Below are 21447 nucleotides of genomic sequence, written 5' to 3' on the forward strand. Positions count from 1 at the left end.
TTAGTATTCTTTTAGATGAACTCTGAGTCACAGTGTCAAAAAACCTCTTATTTGCATCTTTAAAATCAGCATCAGGTTTCTCTGATGTGTGTGGAGGTCCTTAATGCTCAAACCTGTCGTTACTTTTATCAGTATTTCAACCCTACAAGTTACTAAGAGTAATTATTTTAGTGCTTTAATCCACAGCCGAAAACAGATATTCTATATTACAGCTGAACCATTGTGGACTTGGAGTGGATTCAGGAGGCCATGCAGATACTCTGTGGGCTGGGGCACCTCTCCTATAAACACTGARAAAGCTGGGGTTGCTCAGTCTGGRGAAGAGAAGGGTCTGAGGAGACATTCGAGCCCTTAAAGGRGCTTCCAAGAGAACTGGAGAGGGACTTTGGACAAGGGGGGAATGGCTTCACTCTGACAGAGCACAGTCTTTTAGATTAGATGTTAGGAAGACATTCTTCCCTGTGAGGATGGTGAGGCCCTGGCACAGGCTGCCCAGAGAAGCTGTGGCTGTCCCATCCCTGGAATGTCCAAAGCTGGGTTGGATAGGGCTTGGAGCAGCCTGGTCTAGTGGAAAGTGTTCCTGCCCATGGCAGGGAGGTCTAACCAGATGGTGTTTAATGTCTCTTAAAACCTGTGATTCTATGATTGTACAATTGCATTCAGAGCCCTACCATCAGCTTTGTTATATCCAATACTTTTATGTCTATTTMAGCACCTAACARYTTCATTCCCTAAAAATCTTGCCTTTTTCTGTTTACCCAGTTCCATAAATGAGATTGCTAATACCCTAAAAAAAGCCACACATTTAAGGATCAGCATTTTGAAAATACAAATGGGACAGAGTCCAACTCCAAAGTAGCAGCAAGGCTGAGACCAAAGCATGTTGCCTTTTCATGCAACAACTAATCAGTGCCCTGCTCCGTTATCTCGCTAATGTTTCATCTGCCAAGAAGGTTCCCTCTACACCTTGAATGAGGCTTCAGGTTTTGCCTTCTTTGCAGCTTTCAGCCTCTGCAGAATGCCTTGGCACAGAGCTGGCAGGGAGGTGGAGGAAGGGCAGGGCAGTTTAAAAGCACTGTTTGCCCACTGATACGGTTTAAGCAGCTGCCTTAGAGTATCTGTGGGGATGGGACTGCACAGCCCATCAGCCCCCAAAGACACAAAGGAGCTGTACCAATCCCCAAGCCTGTACACACATGCCTGCTTTGGGTTTTTCTTTAACTTTCTGCTGCTTTCCCTGCCCCAGCTATGGTTCCACCACCACCACTACCATTTGCCACCTCACCTGTGCACAGACCTGCACTCATCCATCATGCTTAGCTGAGAACCTGTCAGGCTTATCAATTACCAATGGACTCCACACCTGCTACTTTATCACCCAGYGGGGAAAATCCCAACAGCACCTTAAGCACTAACAGAAGCAAGGAGTTTGTGAGGCAGGAGGGGCTGAAAGCAAAAGATGAAATGTGTCTGAGCTGCCAGCTTCAGCAGAAAAGCCAAGCTGCTGCCGCCAAAGGGAACCCTGCAAGACAAAGAACTTCCAATAGAGAGACAGCAGACACTTTGGGAAACAAAGCCAGCAATACCTGGCAACATCTGGCTCYCACAATTCTTACCCTCGGGCACCACCAGCAGCAGAGAAGCAGCAAGCCAMCTTTTTTTCCCCCTGAGCTCTCTGTCACAGTGCAGTCTATTCCTTGTTCCTCTGGCCATGGAAAGAATGAGACCCTCAGTGATAGATAACTGGATTCTGCTAACTTGTTCCAGTGTTGCCTGACCTGCTCTGGAAGTTCAACCTGGGTATGGACAATCTGTGTGCTCATTCTTCCCYGTGCACTGTGATCTCCAAGGAAACAGACAAAAATAATAAGCAATATTGTCATAATTTGGGGTTACTTTGGTAACTACCTTGAAGCGAAAGCACAGCACTGTATACACATGGAGCATTGTCTTGGCACAGCTAACATACTGCTGTAAATCAAACCATCTGGATTTTTCTARAAGCCCACAACTTTACAACATCAGCAACCAACAAAACCAGCGCTCCAACATAGGTGACTGGTTTTTGGTGAGCTCATGTTAACACAGGTAGAAGGAAGCAATAAAGAAAAAAAATGTATTACACTGTGCATGAAAGCAGAAACCCAACAAGATAAAACCCACTGAAATACATTCTCCAATCTCAGCAAAAAGTATACCAAATTCTTCTGAGAATCGAGTTCAAAAAGAATGAAAATAGTTGTAGACATTGAAGACAGAGTATTTGTAACTAGCATTTACCTGCATCTTCTAGTAATTAAAAAATTGGACTTCTATAAAGAGATAAATTGTCTTTTTACCTTGTTTCAGTACTCCTTTCAAAGTCCATGAACGTACTTGCCATATATAGTGAATAACTCCTAGAAACTTTTTCTCCCAAATTTCTTCTCCCAAATGGTCTTGTAATGATGACAAAAACAAGCTGAGTTTCTCAGGTGCCCAGAAACACTTGTATTGATTTTCCTGATTTTTTTTTTTTTTAGGAAGAAAATGAGGAAGCTTCAGAATATTGATGTCCTTCTTTTGAATGTTTCAAAATTCTAAAGCTATTTATAAAATGTGTATTTGAGACATCACTTAAATAATTCTTTCTTGAGCCAATGACAATAAAAAGGCAGGAAGAAGAAATGCTTTCAGACATGGAGAGGATAACCAGAAAATAATATTACAAACAAATTAAACAGTAATTCAAACTTAATGAAAGAAAAGAAGTTCAAATTCTTTTTTGAATTCCATTAGGCTTGATAGTATTCTAGAGGATACAGAAAAGAAGAGGTTTCTAAGTGTTGCCCAAATGCATTAATAATTAAAGCTCAAAAATAATTATGATTCAGATGAATCACAATGGTCCAGAAAACAGCTCAGCTCCAACCAGCCTGCAGGTTTTTCTGCAGGGCAGAAGTTCTGACACAACTAGCAGAAGAGATCTCTGGTCCATTCATGGGTTTTTTAAGTAAATACTTAAAGCAGTAGAGATTCCCTGAGACCAAAAGCTCTCTATGGAAATAACATTTAAGCACCACAAATCAACCCATCTGGATAACTTTAATTGGTGAGCTGAAACCAAGACCCCACACAAACACTCTGTAGCTGATAAGGATCTGGCTGATAAACTGGTTCCACACCAATATAATTTTATAAACTGTATGTCCCACTTTACTCCTTATCTAGAGATCTGACTGATAGAAGTAACTTTACAGTTTTAAGAGTTTTCTCTAGCACTGGCTTTGCTGCCACATGAGGGATTTATTTTCTTAAATCCCAGACGCTCCAAGGAGGAGGGTCCAACAACCCTAAAGGATGAACAAAAATGCTCAGGAAATGGGTCAAAAAGCCATTGTGAAAGGGAATCATTATTCAATGAAATCTTGCATTTTTGGCCAGTGACATTCTGGGTCTCTTCTGGGACTTATCAAAGATCCAGCACCATCAAACACCACATCAGTGGCCTGGAAATGGAAGATACTATCCAGCAAGTAGAATTTGCAGATGACACATGGACAGAAAGAACACTGCAGAACAAGAAGAACCAGAAACTGCACACATACATTCAAATTCCTGGAAATAGCTTTCTCAACTGAAACACACCACTGTGCTGACTCCAGACCACATGTCCACAGGACTTTACTACAGCAGAGAGCAGCARTCCCCCAGCTGGGGTGGAATCCCATGAGGAGATGGGATCCATCCCAAGAAAGCACCATTTGGACTCTTCCAAAAGTTCATAAATTTTTCTTCTCTCTGGGAAGGACAGAGGATGGGGTCATGGGAGGCACATGTTGGGAAAGCAGCCTGCCATCAACTGGGCAAGACATAGCTCCTCCTCCACAGCACTCCCCCTCTTGCCTCACTGTTTGGTGGCAAGCTCACCAGACTAATCCTGCAAAAATATTTCAATTTAATTATTTTTTTAAATGTTCATTGCATCAATGCCATTGACAGCTCCGCCCCAAAGCAGCTGTATCGGCACCACTCAGGAGCACAGACAGTGGTGTGGGACTGGGAATAAACACTGCTACAGAGAGAAAGGCAGGAACTAACAAACCACCTTAGTGCCAGAAATGTGACTCTATTGTCAGAACCAGGCTGCAGCAGAAAGGCTAACGTGAGCTCTGGCATGCACAAGGATAGGGAAAAGGAAGCTGCTCAGGAAGGTCAACCCTGGATTGTCACTGAGATCAATACTGTAATACTGCATCTAGTCCTGAGAGATTCAGCTGGGAAAAAAAACTGAAGAGGATGTGGAGCAGAGCCCCTGAACTGTTTGGGCAGAGTGTAAATGCCTCACAGTGAGAGGTGTAAGAGCTCAGGATCCTCAGCACGAGGGAGMTGTTCCAAAGACAAGGCAAGAAGATCAGGGCAGAATCCAGCAGCTCCTGCCCCACAGAGGAGGGAGGCAGAGAGGTGAGAGGGCTCCTTGAGACAGCCTGAAAGCAGGATCCCTCCTTCTGTTGGGAAGAAAAGGGTTCAGACAAGGATCATATCTGTGAAAAGGGCAAATTCCACAACAGTGAGCACCCAAACTCCCTTCTTCGTCCTCTGGCAGCAGCTCCAACTACAAGATGCCAGGCAAAGATGGGCTTCAAATGCTCAAGTGCTGCCAGCTCCTATGTACTGCAAGATTCCACACAGGCAGAATTAGAGATTCAAGGGAAAACTRAGATAGGAAGGGCTCCAAGGGGCACATGGACCAAGCTCCTGCTCAGGCAGGGGCAGCTTCAAAGTCAGAGCATGCTGCTCCTGAAGGCCTCCAAGGACAGAGATGCCAGGATCACCCTGGACAGAAWGGCTTTCCCTTGTGCTGAGCTGAAATAACTGCTGCAAATTATGGCCATTTCTCATAATGTCATTCCTGTCRCTGTGTGCCTCAGAGTTTGGCTCCCTGCTTACTAAGACCTTTTATGARGCATGAAACTGCAATTAGATCCCTCCTGAGCTTTCTCTTCTGACAAAGATGYCCCAATTCTTCCATCTTTCCCCTGTGCAGTTGGCCCCTGCCTTCCCAGCAGTTTTCTGCTCTACTCCCATTAGCTGTGAATATCCCTGGTCTCTGTGTGGGCTCAGAACTGGATTCAAGGAGTGAGATACTTTTTGATACCTGTCTATGGCAGCCTTGAGCACTGCAGGGCAGAGGTTATCCACCACAACTCCCAGCTTGCACTCATGCTTTCCCAACATTTAGTGCCCATCCTACACAGGTCACAGAGTTTATCCTACTCAGGATTTTGCACTTGCTGAACCTCAGCAAGCTCCTCTCAGCTCAGCTACTCTCCAGTTTCTGCCCCCTGTAAAACAGGATACATCCTCTTCTGGAGTCTAAGCCTGAAGATGTTAAACACTCTCGGTCCCACTATCATCCAGCTCCCTGCCAGTTAGACTTCAACCCCTGTATGACTATGTCCTGCACTTCTTTGCAGCTTCCCAAGTTTTTCACCCACTTTACAGTTCATCCACCCACTCTAAACCTCCTCAGTTCAGCTTCRATGAGAAGTTGAGAGCTTAAAAATCCTTACAGCAGTCTGCCAGTGTGTAACCATGAATTCTTTTTATGAAATGGCTGTTAATTCCCCTGAAGAGAGAGCTAAACACAGTAAGGCAGGCAGGAAAACAGAAATACAATGAAGCTTTCCAGAAGAACATCTTTCAGCTCTGGTTTAAGAGGATTATACACTTAGAATAGCATTTTTATAACCCCTTGAGTCCAAGTTTTCTGCAGATAAGCTGAGAATTGAAATTCCCCACAGTAAAGCTGCTCAATTCTTGCACAAACTACACAGCAGTCCACTTACATATGCTGCTCTCCATGTCTGTGCAAAGTAGATCCAGAAAAACTTGAAATTCTCAAAGCAAGACCACACAGCAAAGCAACTATATGGTCACTATATGGGACATGGTCACATTGCAATATGATTAAYTTTAYTGAAATATGTGTTGGGGGATTGCTRTTACAGTGTTGYTTTGAAGCATATTTAACAAAATCATAGATMATCCACATCCTGTTTATTTTTTATGAGCATCAAAGCAACATTACAAAAACACTGCTATGCTTTCCAGTGAAAAACACAGCTAGAAGAAATGGAACGTGGACAACAGTAGATAATTCTGACTGTATCCAAGAGGTTCATACCTGTGTGGCACTGGACATATCAGAAGGTCACACAGGGCTGGCCTAAAGCACAAGGAGCCCACAAAGCCATCACCTGGCCTGGTTTGGTTTTGGCATTAACCCTTTGTCACCTCACATCATGACATGTGGCTCTCTGTGCAAGACAGACTCCTGTGCACCCCGGCCCATTGCACAACCCAAAGGAACTACAGTAAATTGCTTGTAATGCCAGAAACCTTCCAACAAGACCATCCCAGCAACAGAATTAAAATCTTTAACAGGTGATTTTTTTTTTTTTTAATTATTCTCTGCAACTAGAGCAGCATAATAGAAAAGCTTTTCAAAGTAAGTGAAACTGAATTTTGCAAACACAACAGATTAATCCCAGATTGCAACATACCTGTACTATTAATATGAACTCTTAAAATAAACATCTGCAAATCCWTCTTGCAGAATGTCCCTTTATGTACAGTATATACCTTTGTGCAAGCTTGTGAAATGAAGACAGTYAACATGATTTGCCCCAACTTATCCCAACTGTCAGCATGTCCCATGGTTAAATACAGCAGCAGAGAAGCAAAAGAAACTTTCTGAGTCTTCAGGTTCTGTCCCTTCATAGTGCCGACTCCCATGCATTGTCTAGTGCTATRACAATCCTGAGAAGAGTTTAATTTTAAACCTCTGCAGGTTGTTTACACTATTATTTGCTTAGTTAATATCCTTCAAAACTCAGTTATAAAGCATTTACGTATTTCCTATGTAAACTCAGCAAAAAACATATTTCTTGACTTCTTTGCTAGTACATAATGCCCTGAAACATGGAATCCTAGAATGGACAGAAGGACCCTGAAGACCATCTCATTCCAACCCTCTGCCATAGGCAGGGACACCTTCCACTAGACCAAAGCCCTGCATTTATACACAAATAAACATTAAATGTTAATACTCTTTGATTCCAGAAAAAAAGAAGAGTTGATCAGAACAAACCCTTACACTAAAGTCAATTAGTCAGATCTTCTAAATAAAAGTAATAAAGGTATTTTTTTTTCTTATAGTTGTTCTATATTTACTAGGAGATAAGTAGTTTTTTCATCTTATTTTCAAAATGGCAGAAATCACCTGGAGATGTAATGTGGTGCTCTCCACACCCATTACTCTCTCTTCAGGTAGCTCAGAGCTGATCCAGAGGCATCTACAGATCCACAACACTGTTCCCATTACTTGTGCTCTTCAGCTACCCAGACCTGCAGAAGTCATCACTGAGCCCATCATGGGAACACTTTCCAAAGGTAAATCACCATAGAAGGTCTTCTTACCACAGGGATTTTAATTTAGCAACTGCAAGTGCTAGCTCTAGAACACGCCAGCAGTTCAGGGCAGGAGCTCCCAGGAACACCCTCCATTCATCATCCCTTGTGAAGAAAACTCCTCCTAAGTCACTCTCCCAGAGCTGCCAGTGGCTGGCTCCAGTTAATCCTATTGCAACACCCAGTCCTGTTGGAAGAAGAAATACTGCTTTGGCCTTCCAGGCCAAGGAATACATGCTGCCACAGCAATTAGCTAAGGGACAATGAGAGGAAGGCTGTGGCTGGACAGTGAATTAAGGGATACCACATATTTTAAAACATCCAGCATGGATAGTGTGTGACTCCTGATAGCTGGTTAACCAAAGCCTGCTTGAAGCCCAGCACCCAACCMGGTTATATTAAAACACAGTTTTGTCTACACTGGATTTCCACATTTACGGTCTAACTGTTTCAATGGACCTTGAAAAATCTGGCCTAGAGAAGACCAGAGACAGGGAAAAGCATCATAATAAAAGGGATTGGATAGAATTCTGGTTTACATCCAGAGATTCAATCATCCTGTGACAGATGCAGATGAGTTCATGCACCTGAGATCTCCTGAGCGTGGAGAGGCAGAAAAACCCAAGCAGGAAATAAGCACAGGGGGGCTTTAGACAAGATACAATAAAGCTAATTCTCCTTTTGTGAGAACACTTGATCCTTTGTCCCAGCAGAGGAACTGACTAAATACAAACACGAGTGCTTCTCTGGGCTGCTGAACAATTAATTGTTTTGTATTTAGCCTGAAATGTTAACTGCAACTGCTTGCACTTTAAACTTAACACCTATACATACATTTTTATTTTRAAACACTCCCTCTGACTACTTCTAGGCAGCCTGGCTCCCACACTGGCTCAGCTGTATGATCTGAGGCCAAAGATGAACTTTGGCACCAAATGTCMGAGCCTGCAGCTCCCTCCAAGCACKGGGATCTCCATGACGGAGGGAAATGACCACACTCTATGTGTTAGTTACGTAAAGAGATATGCTATTTGTGAAGAGATAGCACATTTCAGTCAATTAAAAGGTTTTTACAGATATTTATGCTGATTTCAAAATATATAGAAGTGGAACATTACCACTCCTAAGGAAGGGACTGATTCTCTCAGATGTAGTGATGAAGATACCCGCAGTCCAGAACCAGCATCTATCCCAACCTCTTGACTTACATTCTAAGAGTATACAGCTGGATTTGTTCACTCATTTGTTGGCCTAATTATTATTTCAATTATGTAAAAAATATTATTTTCACTACGATCCTACTGAGCAAATAACCTTCTTCTAAACTTAGCTGCCCAGAAAGAGATTTTAATAATCTCTTCTGAAATAAATTATTTTCATTTTCTTGGTGTATGACAGCAAATTTCAGAAAAAGTAATAAAATAGAAACCAAGTAATAAGAAGTGAAACTAAAGTACAAAAAAAAGGGCGCTAAATAGTAAAGTTTTCAACAGGACTTAACTCCAGGACAAAGAAGGAACACCTACCACAGCTTTGGGTTTGCTGCCTGCCACCAGATTGGCCAGAACATCTTCATCACGCAGCTGGCCAAAGACATGGGCATCGTAAGCCACCACCATGGAGATCTCGTCCATCATTTTGCCGTTGGCGGCTGAGCAGTCGCCAGTCCAAGGCTGAACCTTGGCTCAGTTCCGTGTCAGTTGTTCACACCCACCTGAGGACGCTCATGGGGAAGGAGTGTCATGAGAGAAAAAGGAGTGTCACAACRCAGCAAATCAGCTCCCGTGTGGGGCTTCCTCTCAACGGTGCCTTGGGTGTCATGGGAAGCACACGCGGCACCTGCTCACACTCCCAAAGCTTGGCTTGCAAAAGGCGTTTGCTCAAGTTTGGGGAAAGCCAGGGAAGCTGTTTTAATTCCAGTATTAGGCCAAAGATGAAACAGCAAGAGACAAAACAGTTCAGTCTTAAACAAGAAAAGAACTGTCAGAGCTTAACAGCAGCACCGAAATCACTGCTGTGCTTCTCCAGTTTGGTAGCAATTGTTCATTCTTTATATCCAGTTTTCTTCCATGAAAGCTGATACTCCTGTCAGCAGTCTTCCCCTCCTATGAATTGCTGYTTCTGGCTTATTTGTAAGTTCCCAAAGATCGGTGTAATGCTGATTTCTTTCAGGCATTCCTTGAAATTTTCTGCAAGTTTCTAAATCTCACCTTTAAAATCTTTTARAACAGTCACTTTTGCTTTTCCAAGGATCTGGACTGCATTCTATGCCCTGCAGATACTTTGATTTTAGCAGGAAGATGATGGCATCAAATCACAACCCTCTAAAAAAGGGTCCTTCAGCTTCCACATGTAATGGAGGGTAAAACAGCCCTGAAAAATGCAACAAGGCTGTAATGCTYTTTCTTGAATAAACCTGTACCTCCACAAGTGAAATGAAAACAATTTAGCAATCAAAACTTTCCACAGAAGAAGGTTTTTAACCTGAATCTTGCGCTGGTCTTATTTTAGTTAAGAAGTAATATGTTATCTCTTTTGTGAATCCTAAATAGTGGAGCAGCCCTCCAAATTGCTCCTGACTTTACAATTAATTTATCCCAACTTCTTTTATCTATCTGACACTGAGCAAAAACAGCACAAGGAAAAATATGGAAAAAAATAATTAAGAATCAGTACTCTAAAAACTACAAATGAAAATCTAGAAAACAATGCAGAATTGGAAGAAACAAATTATCCCAGAAAAAAACTCCTTTCAGGAAAATCAGGCAAGATAAAACTCCATCCACTATATTTTTATCTTCTCTGGAYACCTTTTCTTCCTGGTGAAAAATCATACTTGCTCAAGAAACAGAAATCACTGCAGCCATCCATTTGTCTCCAAAAAGAGTTTGTGCCGGATCCAACAAATTTGGTAGAAATTTCCAGTGCAGGCTGGTGTGGCAGATGGTTACACCCTCATGTTCCAGAATGAACAGAGTCAGACCCACCTTGTTTTTCTTTTTCCTCTCCTCCTGGAGTATCTTTATCAAAGATTGCAGCTATCTAAATRGCACCAGGTGCTATTTGCTTTTGAATAGGAAACTTGAGCAACAGCTATAGTGGGCAGGATTAAAACCCTAACATCCCTTCCACTTCAATAGGAGGGGGAAATTACATATTATTGCTAGGAAACAGAGTTCTAATAGGCTTATGGCAAACAAAAATGCAGCACTTGAGGTTAAACTCTTGTGACTAAAGCAGATTCTGATCATGCTGAACCCTTGCAGAATGAAGAAAGATTTTTTTTCCTTGAAGCACGCCTGTAATGCATTTTTCCTCGTTTTTCTTCAAAGGCAATTTTTTCCAATTAATTCCTGCARTAGAAAGACTTCAGATTCCAGTCCAGCTAAAGATAAGGTAGCTCTCCATGTCACCTATACAAAATTCCTACCTGCTATGCCAAACCCAGCTCAGGTTTTCTGAAGCCTTTAAATGCTGCTTCCTCCTCACCTCGGTGTCCTTGGGTGGGGTTGATAGCTTCTTGCAGAGCAAGTTCAAACCATGGGGCTGTGAGTGGCCCCTCCCCAGTGTTCTGACAAAGGAACTGCTGCCARAAGTACARTCCCTTCCCATTCCCCTCCCACCACACTGCTCCAGGGACTGCCAACAGGGACTGGCATCACCTTGGAACAGCCAGGTAGGCACAGGGGAGGGAGCAGGTGGGGGAACAGCAAACATTCCCACGTTAATGAGAGACCAATTKAATTCTGCAATAAGGGCAGGAGGTGGAGAGTGCAAAGTATCAAGCATACTCCACCGCTGCAGCTACTCAAACCCCTCCCCTGATTTAGCCAACAGGCATTTCCATTTAAAATTATGGACCACAACGAATAGTACCTTTTTCTTTTCCTCCTAAACAGAAAGATTACGATTATTTAACAGAACTACATCTGTATATTATTGTATAATTAGTTCAATAATTCTCATACCTATTCATAACAGAGGGTTTATAATTTTGGCATGTTCTTACTAGCAATTGCAAGAGCTAATGGCTGATTTGTGACACGTTGGATAGTGCATCTCTTTAAATTGGATGTTTTTCAGTTGTTTCAAGCTAATGGAAATGCCTGCAAATCCCTATGAACCTGCACTGTACATTCCTGTTAACAGCCTGTGCTATACCCTGAATCAGCACACAAAATTATAACTATCAATCCAGCTAAACTAAATATTTTGAGTTAAACTGAGCAAAGCAAACATGTCTACCCAGGCACAAAAGCAGCCTGCTCACACCAGACAAACTGGAAGGGAAGGGGCAAGCAGAGGTGCCCTTCACCACCTCCTCAGGCCACACTACACACTCCTCCCAGCTCTTCCATACAGACCCTGCCCCTCTGCTGGGGTTTTTGGGTGCTGAAGTAATGAATAATCCACCAAAAGACAATAAAAACCATGTAGAATGTTCATAGTTCCATAAAGTAAAGAGCGCTGCTCTGTCTAACACCACATCTATCTTGCAGCAGCCTGCCTCAAGGAATAGGAACRCAGCCCCCTCCACCACATAGCTGTGAAAGCATACCTCTGAAGCAGGAATTTTTGGAGAAGCAGTGCCACCAAGCAGTCAGGAGACAGAGAGCCAGCAGAAGGACAGGTGAGCCGCAGAAAGCTGTTAACTTGTCAAGCCAAGTAGCCCTAATTGCTGYTGTTGGGATTTATATGCCAATGGTTAATAGAGGTGAATGGAAAATTCCTGAATTGAGCAAACCAGCTCTCCTAGCAMAGCAAAATCCTGCTCACTCCCAAGATAAATTTATTCTCACTCCACCCCCAGGAATGTCTTGCTGCTATCTGACAGGGATAGGATCTTCTGACAGACTGGGAAGGGAGGTATGTGCAGCTCCTTGGTGAGCGCTCCCTTCCTGCCACAAGCTCCAGGAACACAAAGGCCTTTTCTGTGATTTGCCTTTCATGCATTAATGAATCTGGGAAGATCACAGCCGTCTTCAGAGACAGAAACATAAAACGCTGTTTCAGAGCACTTGGAATGGCATTTGTCAGTCTTCAAGATAAGTTTACATGTCCTTTTCCCCCAGTGGGAATGAATAATGATAGTATCAGCTCTTGTAATTCTGCACGCAGGGGAAGGGCAAGTGAAAACCACCTGGTTACAAGTCAAACGCTGTGGATCACACACACAGTTCTGTTGTCTTCTCACCCACAAAGGACTTGCCAGTCATCAGAATGCAGCAGAAACTGGMACTCTGTTCCAGTTTTAGACGCATTTCTGGATTCCGTGTGAGACTGGAACACGGAGTAACCATGGCTCGCAGCAATGACCCGCACCATTCCAGAAATGTGTTGCCAGGTTCTGACTGATSAGTGATTGCTTCTCCAAGATTTATTTTTATTATTTAAAATGTCAAATTAGCATGGCCCATTTTTTTCCCCTGAAAGAAGCAGGTGTATGCACCTGTGTTTCTCCTAATAAAATCCTCTAAATGTGTGGTAAAAATGTGGGCTCAATGTGCTTTAGCACATATAGTTACAGAGATAAATCCTCTCAATTAGCTTGCTGCTGGTTTGAAATCTGCTGCATGACATACAAAAAGCTACTCATGCTTCCATGCAACAACTGCTGCATAAGAATTTTCTTCCTCAATGTTCCTATGGTCGATCTTTAAAGAAAAGAGGTAAAACTATTTATCACCCTAAAACTCCAAAGAAGGGAGAGCAGCCCAGCTGATCACTCCCCAGTYTGCTGAAGGTTACTCCCTGGATATCTGTAAGCACATTCTCGACTCATTCTGTTCTGTGTCTTTGCTCAGTTCCTCTTTGAGATGGTTATTAGCACTTGAAATTTTAAGGGTTTGGGTCAAGTTTGCTCTTCATTTCAGGTTTTACATAACTTAGAACTACAGTTAAATAAGGCATGCCCAAAATAAATCTGCCCTTTTTGATTTCTAAAATCACACAAACATGAACAAGATTAAAGAGCAGCAGAGCTGGGACGCCAGCCTACAGGTACATGCTCATTATTCAACTCAGTCCATTCCAAATTATTTTGAAGCTTTTTAAATGAACTCATGAACTTATTTTGATTTTTAATTTTTTCARTTTGCATTGTAACTTTATGTTTTTATATGTCTTCCCTATCCTTGCACTATCACTTTCTAAGGGCAATAGAAGTTATCGCCTTTCTCCAGTTAAGCTTCCTTCAGATGTGATTCATATGCCAGAAATATTTTGTTTCACGAACTTCCTTCTTGCCTGCTGAGAACAGGCAACTCTGAGTTAGAATTGCAATGACTTTTTGTGTGTTCATGTTTTTCCAGTGRCAAAGGCAGCACAGGACTCCAACTGAACTATCAGTGCATTTTATTGCTTGGCCCCACAAAGAGCTGTGGTGTGACAGGTGACAAAAGRACAAGAAAAGAAGCAGACATCCCTGAGCCAGTATTGATACCAAGTAAAAGAATATTGAATTTTAGTGTGATTTTTTGAAAATTCCGACCTTCATCTGTTGAAAACACAGATTTTACAGGATATTTGGGGCATACTTTGTATTGAGTTGAGCATACTTCTTCTTCCCCTGTCCTTTTATTTTGGCAAAATAGGGTAAYKTTTTTCCTGYTTMGAAAAGCAAGAGATGGTATCAGTGRGCTCCCCAACAGCYTAATGCCCTCTGAGTGAGCCAGGCKAGTTTGGACCAGAGWGAACACTACAGAAATCATGCAGAAGGAATGGACAGAAATTCCTGATCTTCCTTGGAGCATAATTTCCTGGAAAACAGCAGGCTTCTCCCACCCGTCTCCTGTGTCACCTCTTCTCTTTGGGGACCCTTTTTTACCCCTTCCCATTCCATGACAGCAGACATCCACAAATGACTCAACTCCATAATTCAGGCAAGTGGTGGCAGCTCCAGAGAAGGGCCAGTTACCAGGGACTTTGCCACAGCTGGGGGGCAGGTGAACCTGTGCCTTCCGAGCCAAATGACTACCAACAGGTCCCTCAACAGTCCCCCAGCTATGGCACGGACAAGAGTCTGATAGATATTCCCTGGGGCTATTAATCCAACAACTGAATAATGCATTTAGACCATGCAAAAATCCTTTAGAGCTAAATTCCATAATAAATTCAACATTACCTGTGAAATGCATTTTAAACTTGTTGTATTTATCACTTCACTTGGTATTGAAAAGAAAACAAATGAGTAAAGCATAATCTTAAAAAAAAAATAAATTAGCATAGGTGTTGTATAGGGATGGTTTGTATTTAAAATGATTTACATGGATTTCTGTCCTGCTTTCAGTATAGTTCATTCAGGGATTTCACCCTGCCTTGGTTGGAAAGACAAGTGTCTGCCAAAGAAGGTGGGGACCTCCCTTAGAATGGAAAAATATGACCCCACTTCCCTCTGAATTATTATAACTTTGCAGTCACGGGTCTTTCAGGCAAAGATATGGGAAAAGGAGTAGCAGTTCTTTACTATTGTGCATAACAAGGCAAACGAACAGCGGCAGCAACAACCTATAACTTTTTATACATTATAAGAATGTARTAACTTTTTACATATTATTAATATACAATGTAAKAGCTTTCAATATATTATCAATAACAGCTTTTCCATGTATTRTTGTAAGTTTTTATATAGGATATTAGCAATATACAGTGTATCAGCTGGATGTAATCCAACCAGCTGGATTAGTATGTAAACACGTAAAAATCAGAAAAAGTTCTGTAGAAGTGGACAGGTAGATGCTATAACAAAGAACAGTAGAGAGCGCTAAGGAGAACTTGGCAGAGGCACAGGACAGTCAGCTGAAAAATGGAAAATGAAGAGTTAGAGGACTGGAAAAACCATGAATATCACAACTGTGCGTGCCCTGAAGGCAAAGGTGAAAAGTCCCCCATGATGAAGAGGATGGTATCTCATTAGAGGGAGACCCCCGCAACCACCGAATTGAGGATGCCACATGTGCACTACAGAACTGTGATATTGTGGATTTCTGTGCCCATGGATGGTGTGGGTGYAGTGATGATGGTAATGTTCCACCATGCTCACTGTATAAATACTGCCAATTCTAAGGGAAGGCAGATGGGTCAGGAGGAGAAATGGCCCTCACCTCCAGCGCTACAATAAACAAATACCTGCTCTATAGACACCAATCTATGGAGTTGTATTTCTAGGCATTTTTGAGGTATCATGCCCCAGCCCTGCTTTTCCCAGCCCAATTCTCACAATATCTCTGCTCTTCCCAGAGAAACCCTCAGATAAGAGAAGTGCAGCCAGGTGCCCTCCTTCCCTGAGTTTGGCAGCTTCTTTTGTCTCTCTTAAGTACCCARTCATTATTATTCCTTAGCAAGCAACAAAATGGGGAAAAATTCCCTAAGTAAAAAGAAAAATGAAAGGGAAAACCCTAACCTCCAACACACCCAAACAGCTCATTTTCCTTTCATTTACAGCAGATGATCAGCAAACAAAAGGTATTATTAACATTAATCAACACAATAAATAGTGCATGGGCCACATGGAGAGACTCATACAGGGCCCAGGATTCTGGCCTTCTCATTCTAAACCCACRCTTGATTCTCAAGGTAAATACATATCTCCATATTTTTCATTCACTACTCAAAGAGGGGTTAATGGTCCTTATCTACATTCCTAAGGAAGACTGAAAAAGGTAAAATTAATGGAAAATGCAACACTGTAAGGAGTACTATTATTGATGTTTTCTGTCAAGTTTGCTCCAGTGCTGAACCAGCCATGCTGCTCAGTGACATGTTTACCTAGATGACCTCAAGTGCCCTGCATCATGTCRGATTTTAGTATCTTTACTATTTCTTTGCACCTGACCTTCAGCCTGGGACAAGAAAAAAGAGGAAAGAAGGGAAGGCTGGAGAGCCAGGTACCATAAAAAATTCTTGTATTTAACTAAAAGGAAGAAAAAAGCAGGAGCACAGCACATCCTCTGCTCATCAAACCCACCACAACACCCTGGGCTGTGCTGGGACCCCATCAACACCCTGACAGGAACCTCATGGGAAAGGTGAGACATATCTGTATGCAAACAGCACAATAGTAATGGCATATTCCCAAAACAAAAAATGAATCCACCAGATGATTGCTTGGAAGATGAGATAAGGAGTAATTAAAACTGAAGTGTTGTGGGAGAGGAGGAAATGGGACACCGTGTCAGGGAAACTGGGCTAAACCAGACAGACCAGTCCVGGCACCTTCCCTGAGCTTTAGCAGTCAGTGTGATTGTGAGACAGTCTAGACTGAGGCATGCCCGATGACTGAAATGAGATCATTTCATGCATTATACATTAAAAACACAAACTGACTCTTTTCAGGAGAATGGAGTGTCCCTCAATGCTGGAGTTAAAAATAAAGGCACTAACTTGGAGAACACRGGACTGAATGCAGCCAAAAAAAGTCCAGCGAACAGCACTTGCTGGTAGATGTTGATACCCAAGCTGACAAACAGCCAGCTGATACAAAGAAGGCATTTAACTCGAGACCCATTTGCTAGGAGTRGCAGAAAGCAGCTAAGCCTCTGTACTCCCCTGGAGAAATTCCCTAGGAATTTGCWCAGGTCAGCTCCATGGCAGGAAAGAGGATCAGAACCATGCAAGCTGATCAGCTGTATAAGATCACCAACAGCATCCACTAATTTAAACTCCACATAATCCTCTGCTCCTAAATCCCTCTTCATCATCCCATGCAGTGAAAGGGAAATTCTGTTCTCACAAGATGCTTTGGGAGACAAACTATTCCAATACTTAACTGTGATGATCCAGTCTCCCACTGGGAAAATTTGCATCTACGTGTAATGCTTCAATATACCACAATGAGAAAAGCTTCTGTATTTACCTGTGATTTAAAGATTACCTTGTCTTGATTTGACTGTTAATAAGCTTATTTTAAGAGCTCAAATGCTATGTGTGCAGGGGCASAGAAGGTGCTGCCACCAGTTATCAAAGAGCTCTACATGATAATCAGCTATTTCTTCAGAAACCAGAGATCAGATATATTTCCATATATTCTYCTACCCTCACCATTTGTCTTATTCCAAGCTTGTATTTTAAAATCTTGACTATAAGTATTGTATTACTTAGTACTATGATACCTGTGCAACTAAAAGAATTGAGACACTCCCCCCCCAAAAAAAAAACCCAAAAAAAAAAACAAACCCCAACATAGGGGATTGGTCCAGTTCAGCACAGGTGTCCAAAGGACAAGAGAACATTTTCTCATATCCATGTACCCACATAYTCAGGATGGGCACAATGTGCTGTTCAAGCTGAGGTCAGTTCAAGGGCTGAGCTCCCTTGGAAGCTCCCTCACTACAAATACTCCTATCGACTCCTCTCCACATCCAGCTAAAGGCCTATATTTAGAGAGAAAAYTGAAACATAACTTCTAATATGGACTTAATTTTTAATAAGTCTTTCATGCAGGGGAAGTGTTTGTGCAAAATTCCTTCTGCAAGAAATGCAAGGAAAAAGCCTGTAATCAGTGAGAGCTAATTTTTCCTTGATCTGAAGGGAAAAAAATCAAACAAAGAAAAAGAAAGCATGCAATAAAAATTAGGATGATCTGCAAAAAAAAATTTTTTAAAGGAGGTTTCTTAAGTACCCAGTCACTATTATTCCTTAGCAACCTAAGGAAAAATCACCCTAAAATTCCTCAATGTATTTCCAAAGTACATATTTTATATGATCACCAACATTATTTTCACTGTTTGGAAATCAATGAAGCAAAATAAAACAACTCACAAGAAAGTAATCACTAACATGAAAAAGAAAAGCTATATTGCAGTGAATGTCTTATGTCATGTAAATCCAGGTACTGCATAATTGTTTGAAAGGTTATAGATGTCCTTTYCTCATTTGTGACAGAATAACTCTGTTTCTAATTACTCTTTATCACARAATCACAGAATGGTTTGGAAAGGACCTTTAAAGGCCAASCCTGTTGMAATGAGCAGGGACATCTTTAAAAATAATTACTCTTTAAAAGCAGTGAAGGATTTAATCACCTTTCTCAGACATAAAATCATACATGAAAAATATATGATGGTTGTTTCTTGGAATGCCACAGAGTAKCTTTCTTCTATCAGTGCAGAACTTWAAGGCAGAGAGCCAACTACACAYGGACTYAGTAACACTCCTGGGACTGGARGAGTTGCCTGGGGGCTGGCAACTGATTTATCAGAACATTAACTGGTCACCCTCAGCTTTAAGTAGAGTGAAACAAATGATTCACATTGGGTGACTCTTGTGATATAGGATATCCCTGACATTCCTTCGTATTGATATGAGGGTGAAGGTATCTCATGGGGAAAAAAATAAACCCAAAGGGTAATTTCCTTGACACTRGTTAGAAGTATGAAACTGAGAAAGACCAGAAACAGGTCTGAGTGATTGTTATTATCTCTCCTAATTAAATGTAACAGCAGCAAGAGAGAAAGCCCACTGTGAGCTGGAGATGGAGCATCCTAACTCGGTGTCTCCGTGCCTTTGGCCATCCCTTATCAGCAGTGCATTGCAAAACATCCAGGGTATTTTGTTGGGCAATACTGTGTTTTTATTCTCACTTTTTTTTTTCTCATTTTTCCATTAGGAATGCACAACTGGTGCTCTGTTTATCAGTAYTGTCTGCATTCCTGTGCTCTTCTTGAATCCTTCAGAGTTACAGGACTTTGGGCTATAGAGAGCTGTCWGGGCCCACCACCACCAAAGAAAGAACAAGTGGGAAACACAGATCAGTGACCAGCATATCCACAGGGCAGCTGTGTCTCCTGCCATGCCCATGTCAGCTCAGGTTTACTTTGCCCATTCTCAGCACTGCAAACCACCCCACATTTTGCCACAGATCTGAAAGTTCAAGAGCGACAGCTGAGTACATCAGGTGGGAAGAGCCAGAAACAGAAATGCAGAGATTCCCATCCATCCCAGCCACTTGTCTGCTTCTGGGTGTCATTCAAGATGTTAAAYATCATCTCCTATTCCCTAAATGTGKGACATCTYCTCACAAGAAAGATCCTTTTCTTCTTATCTTCAACTAAGGAAATTAAAATCTGTCAACTCATCTTTTCCAATGTACCTGACAAATCCTCTCAGGACAGTAGAAGTTATTCCTGAGCATTTAGGCTGGTACCAACTTTCCAGTGCTTTGTTCACAACTCAGCTTAGAGAATATGTGAGGTAATTTCCCCACCTGCCAAATCTGAGCTCTGGGTGAACAATGGCACCAAAACCTACACCTGACACAAACAGCACAGCTTGGCTTGGGRAATTTCAACCATTTAAAAAAGAGTACGCAGAATTGCTGGTCAGCAAAGGTTTTACAATAGCACCCCTCTGAGTGCAAAGAAGTGGACACCCCAGTGACAGACTTGTCATAAATGACAAGACCAAGAATCTGTTTTGAAAAGACAAGATGACACCATGAGCATGTCGAGCCACTCAGATATAATTTAGCTTTCTAAATGAGTAATTGAATGCTTAAAGTAAACAAGGGTAAAATTCAGTCTGGACTTAAAACACCTTCCTCATCTCACTTAAATGTAAAAAAAAAATATATATATATATATCTGGCCTTGTGCACAACCCCTGTTCTGCAAGACTGTATATACAAACCTAATTRTTCATGCCATTTTCCCTGTTCTTCTGCAGAGAGAGTCAGGTCAGGTAATGGCTGGATCATCAAAGCAGAAAAATTATTTTTTTACCAAAAAAAAAATTCCACAGTGAAATCTGCAGCAGTTAGACAAAGAAGCTGTCCATTGRTGCATCCAAAGGCTGTAAGGAGGGGCCCAAAAGGCAACATTTGTGGAAGAAGTATAGTCAAGAGACAGGTCATGAATGTTGGTTTTACTTCCAGAAACAAAAAGGAAATAGGGGAAAAAACCAGTTTGGTCCCTGTTTGTTCCAAATAAATCTCTACAGGATTCACTCCCSTCTTTCTCAAGCTACAGTATTGTGCTGGAGGTGCAAAACAGTGGAGCTTCTGAGARGCTCTGAATTGTCTCTGGAGTTTTTACTGAGGAGTGTGGCAGTTAGTTCACCAAAGAACGACAAACAGGACAAACACAGCCAGGCTATGGTACAGAATTCCCTCTTAATGCTTTCCTGGTTGTGAGGAGTGACTCCTACCAGTGCTACTGATGTTTTGTTGGCGAGGAGCAATGGGCAATGCAGAATGTAACAGAGATACCAACACTTCAGCTTCTCTGGTTTTGGGAGCACACCTAGAACAAATGGCACAGGAACATTTTCCTTACATTTCTACTCTCCTCTGCTGTCCACGTGTAGCCCTACAAACACTGCCAGTTTATCTGTGCTCCATCAGCAACCTGCTCCTGTCGTGGATACAATTTCAGGCAAATCTGTGCCCTGGCTGGGATCCCAACCCCACCCTACAAAAATGCAGTTGGTCCTGCAGAACTGCCTCTACAGCAGAGCTCTTCCCAGCATTGCTGGGCAGGGAAAGATAACCATTTTCTCAATTTCCAGACTACAAGAAGCCTGGAATGCGGACACTGCTGAAATTAAAGCAGCCAGAAATAAAGTAAGCAGAAAAAGGGCTTAAAGCCATCTTTTTTTTTCTGACCCTTTTTATTTCCATCAAGGACTGTTGGACCAAACACCAGGTACAGCAGTCCGTGGCCAGCTATGCCTTTAAAACACACTTCCATTATACTCCTGGATGCCACTCCAGCTCAACAAATATTTTGGAATTTGCCCAGTTGATGAACAGGAGCACCAGGAAAAACAGGGCAGAGGATGGTGCTAGAGGGAGCAAAAGCAACTTCTGCAAGTCAAGGCACCCTGCAGAGGTGCCTAGAGGATTGTGGCTCTGCTTCTGTGGTAGGAAGAAATCTGCTTAGCTATGTAAATAAGATGCATAAATAAATAAATAAGAATCRGAGTGGGCTGAGCAAAAGCAACCAGAGCCTGCCCCCTTCAGTATCTTGCAGGTCGCTTAGCAACAGGCTAGCTTCTGCAGGG

At 42.1% G+C, this 21447-nt stretch overlaps 1 protein-coding gene and 1 long non-coding RNA gene across 9 annotated transcripts in view; one reads left to right on the forward strand and one right to left on the reverse strand.

Annotated features, from left to right (window-relative positions):
- Window positions 1–21447, reverse strand: part of LOC130581523 (rab GTPase-activating protein 1-like) — a 96869-nt gene that overhangs the window by 26593 nt on the left and 48829 nt on the right. The window contains exons 1-2 of one of the 6 annotated variants that reach the window (XM_057379668.1): window positions 10883–10945; window positions 8979–9825 (exon numbers count right to left, since the gene is read on the reverse strand). The exons of 2 other annotated variants lie outside the window; for them this stretch is intronic. In XM_057379668.1, the coding sequence (XP_057235651.1) occupies window positions 8979–9089 (111 nt within the window). In that variant the 5' untranslated portion in view covers window positions 9090–9825; window positions 10883–10945. 3 more of the 6 variants (XM_057379669.1, XM_057379670.1, XM_057379667.1) reach the window with 3 other exon arrangements.
- Window positions 11072–16942, forward strand: LOC130581525 (uncharacterized). 3 transcript variants are annotated; one of them, XR_008966217.1, is made up of 3 exons: window positions 11072–11128; window positions 11952–12082; window positions 16292–16942. It is a non-coding gene; the product is annotated as an uncharacterized LOC130581525 (long non-coding RNA). The 3 variants fall into 3 exon arrangements; XR_008966216.1 differs by lacking the exon at window positions 16292–16942 and adding an exon at window positions 13764–14034; XR_008966218.1 differs by lacking the exon at window positions 16292–16942 and adding an exon at window positions 12263–12868.

This window comes from Malurus melanocephalus, unplaced genomic scaffold, assembly GCF_030028575.1.
Source record: "Malurus melanocephalus ecotype Western Australia unplaced genomic scaffold, MMel_1.1 scaffold_416, whole genome shotgun sequence".
Taxonomy (NCBI): domain Eukaryota; kingdom Metazoa; phylum Chordata; class Aves; order Passeriformes; family Maluridae; genus Malurus; species Malurus melanocephalus.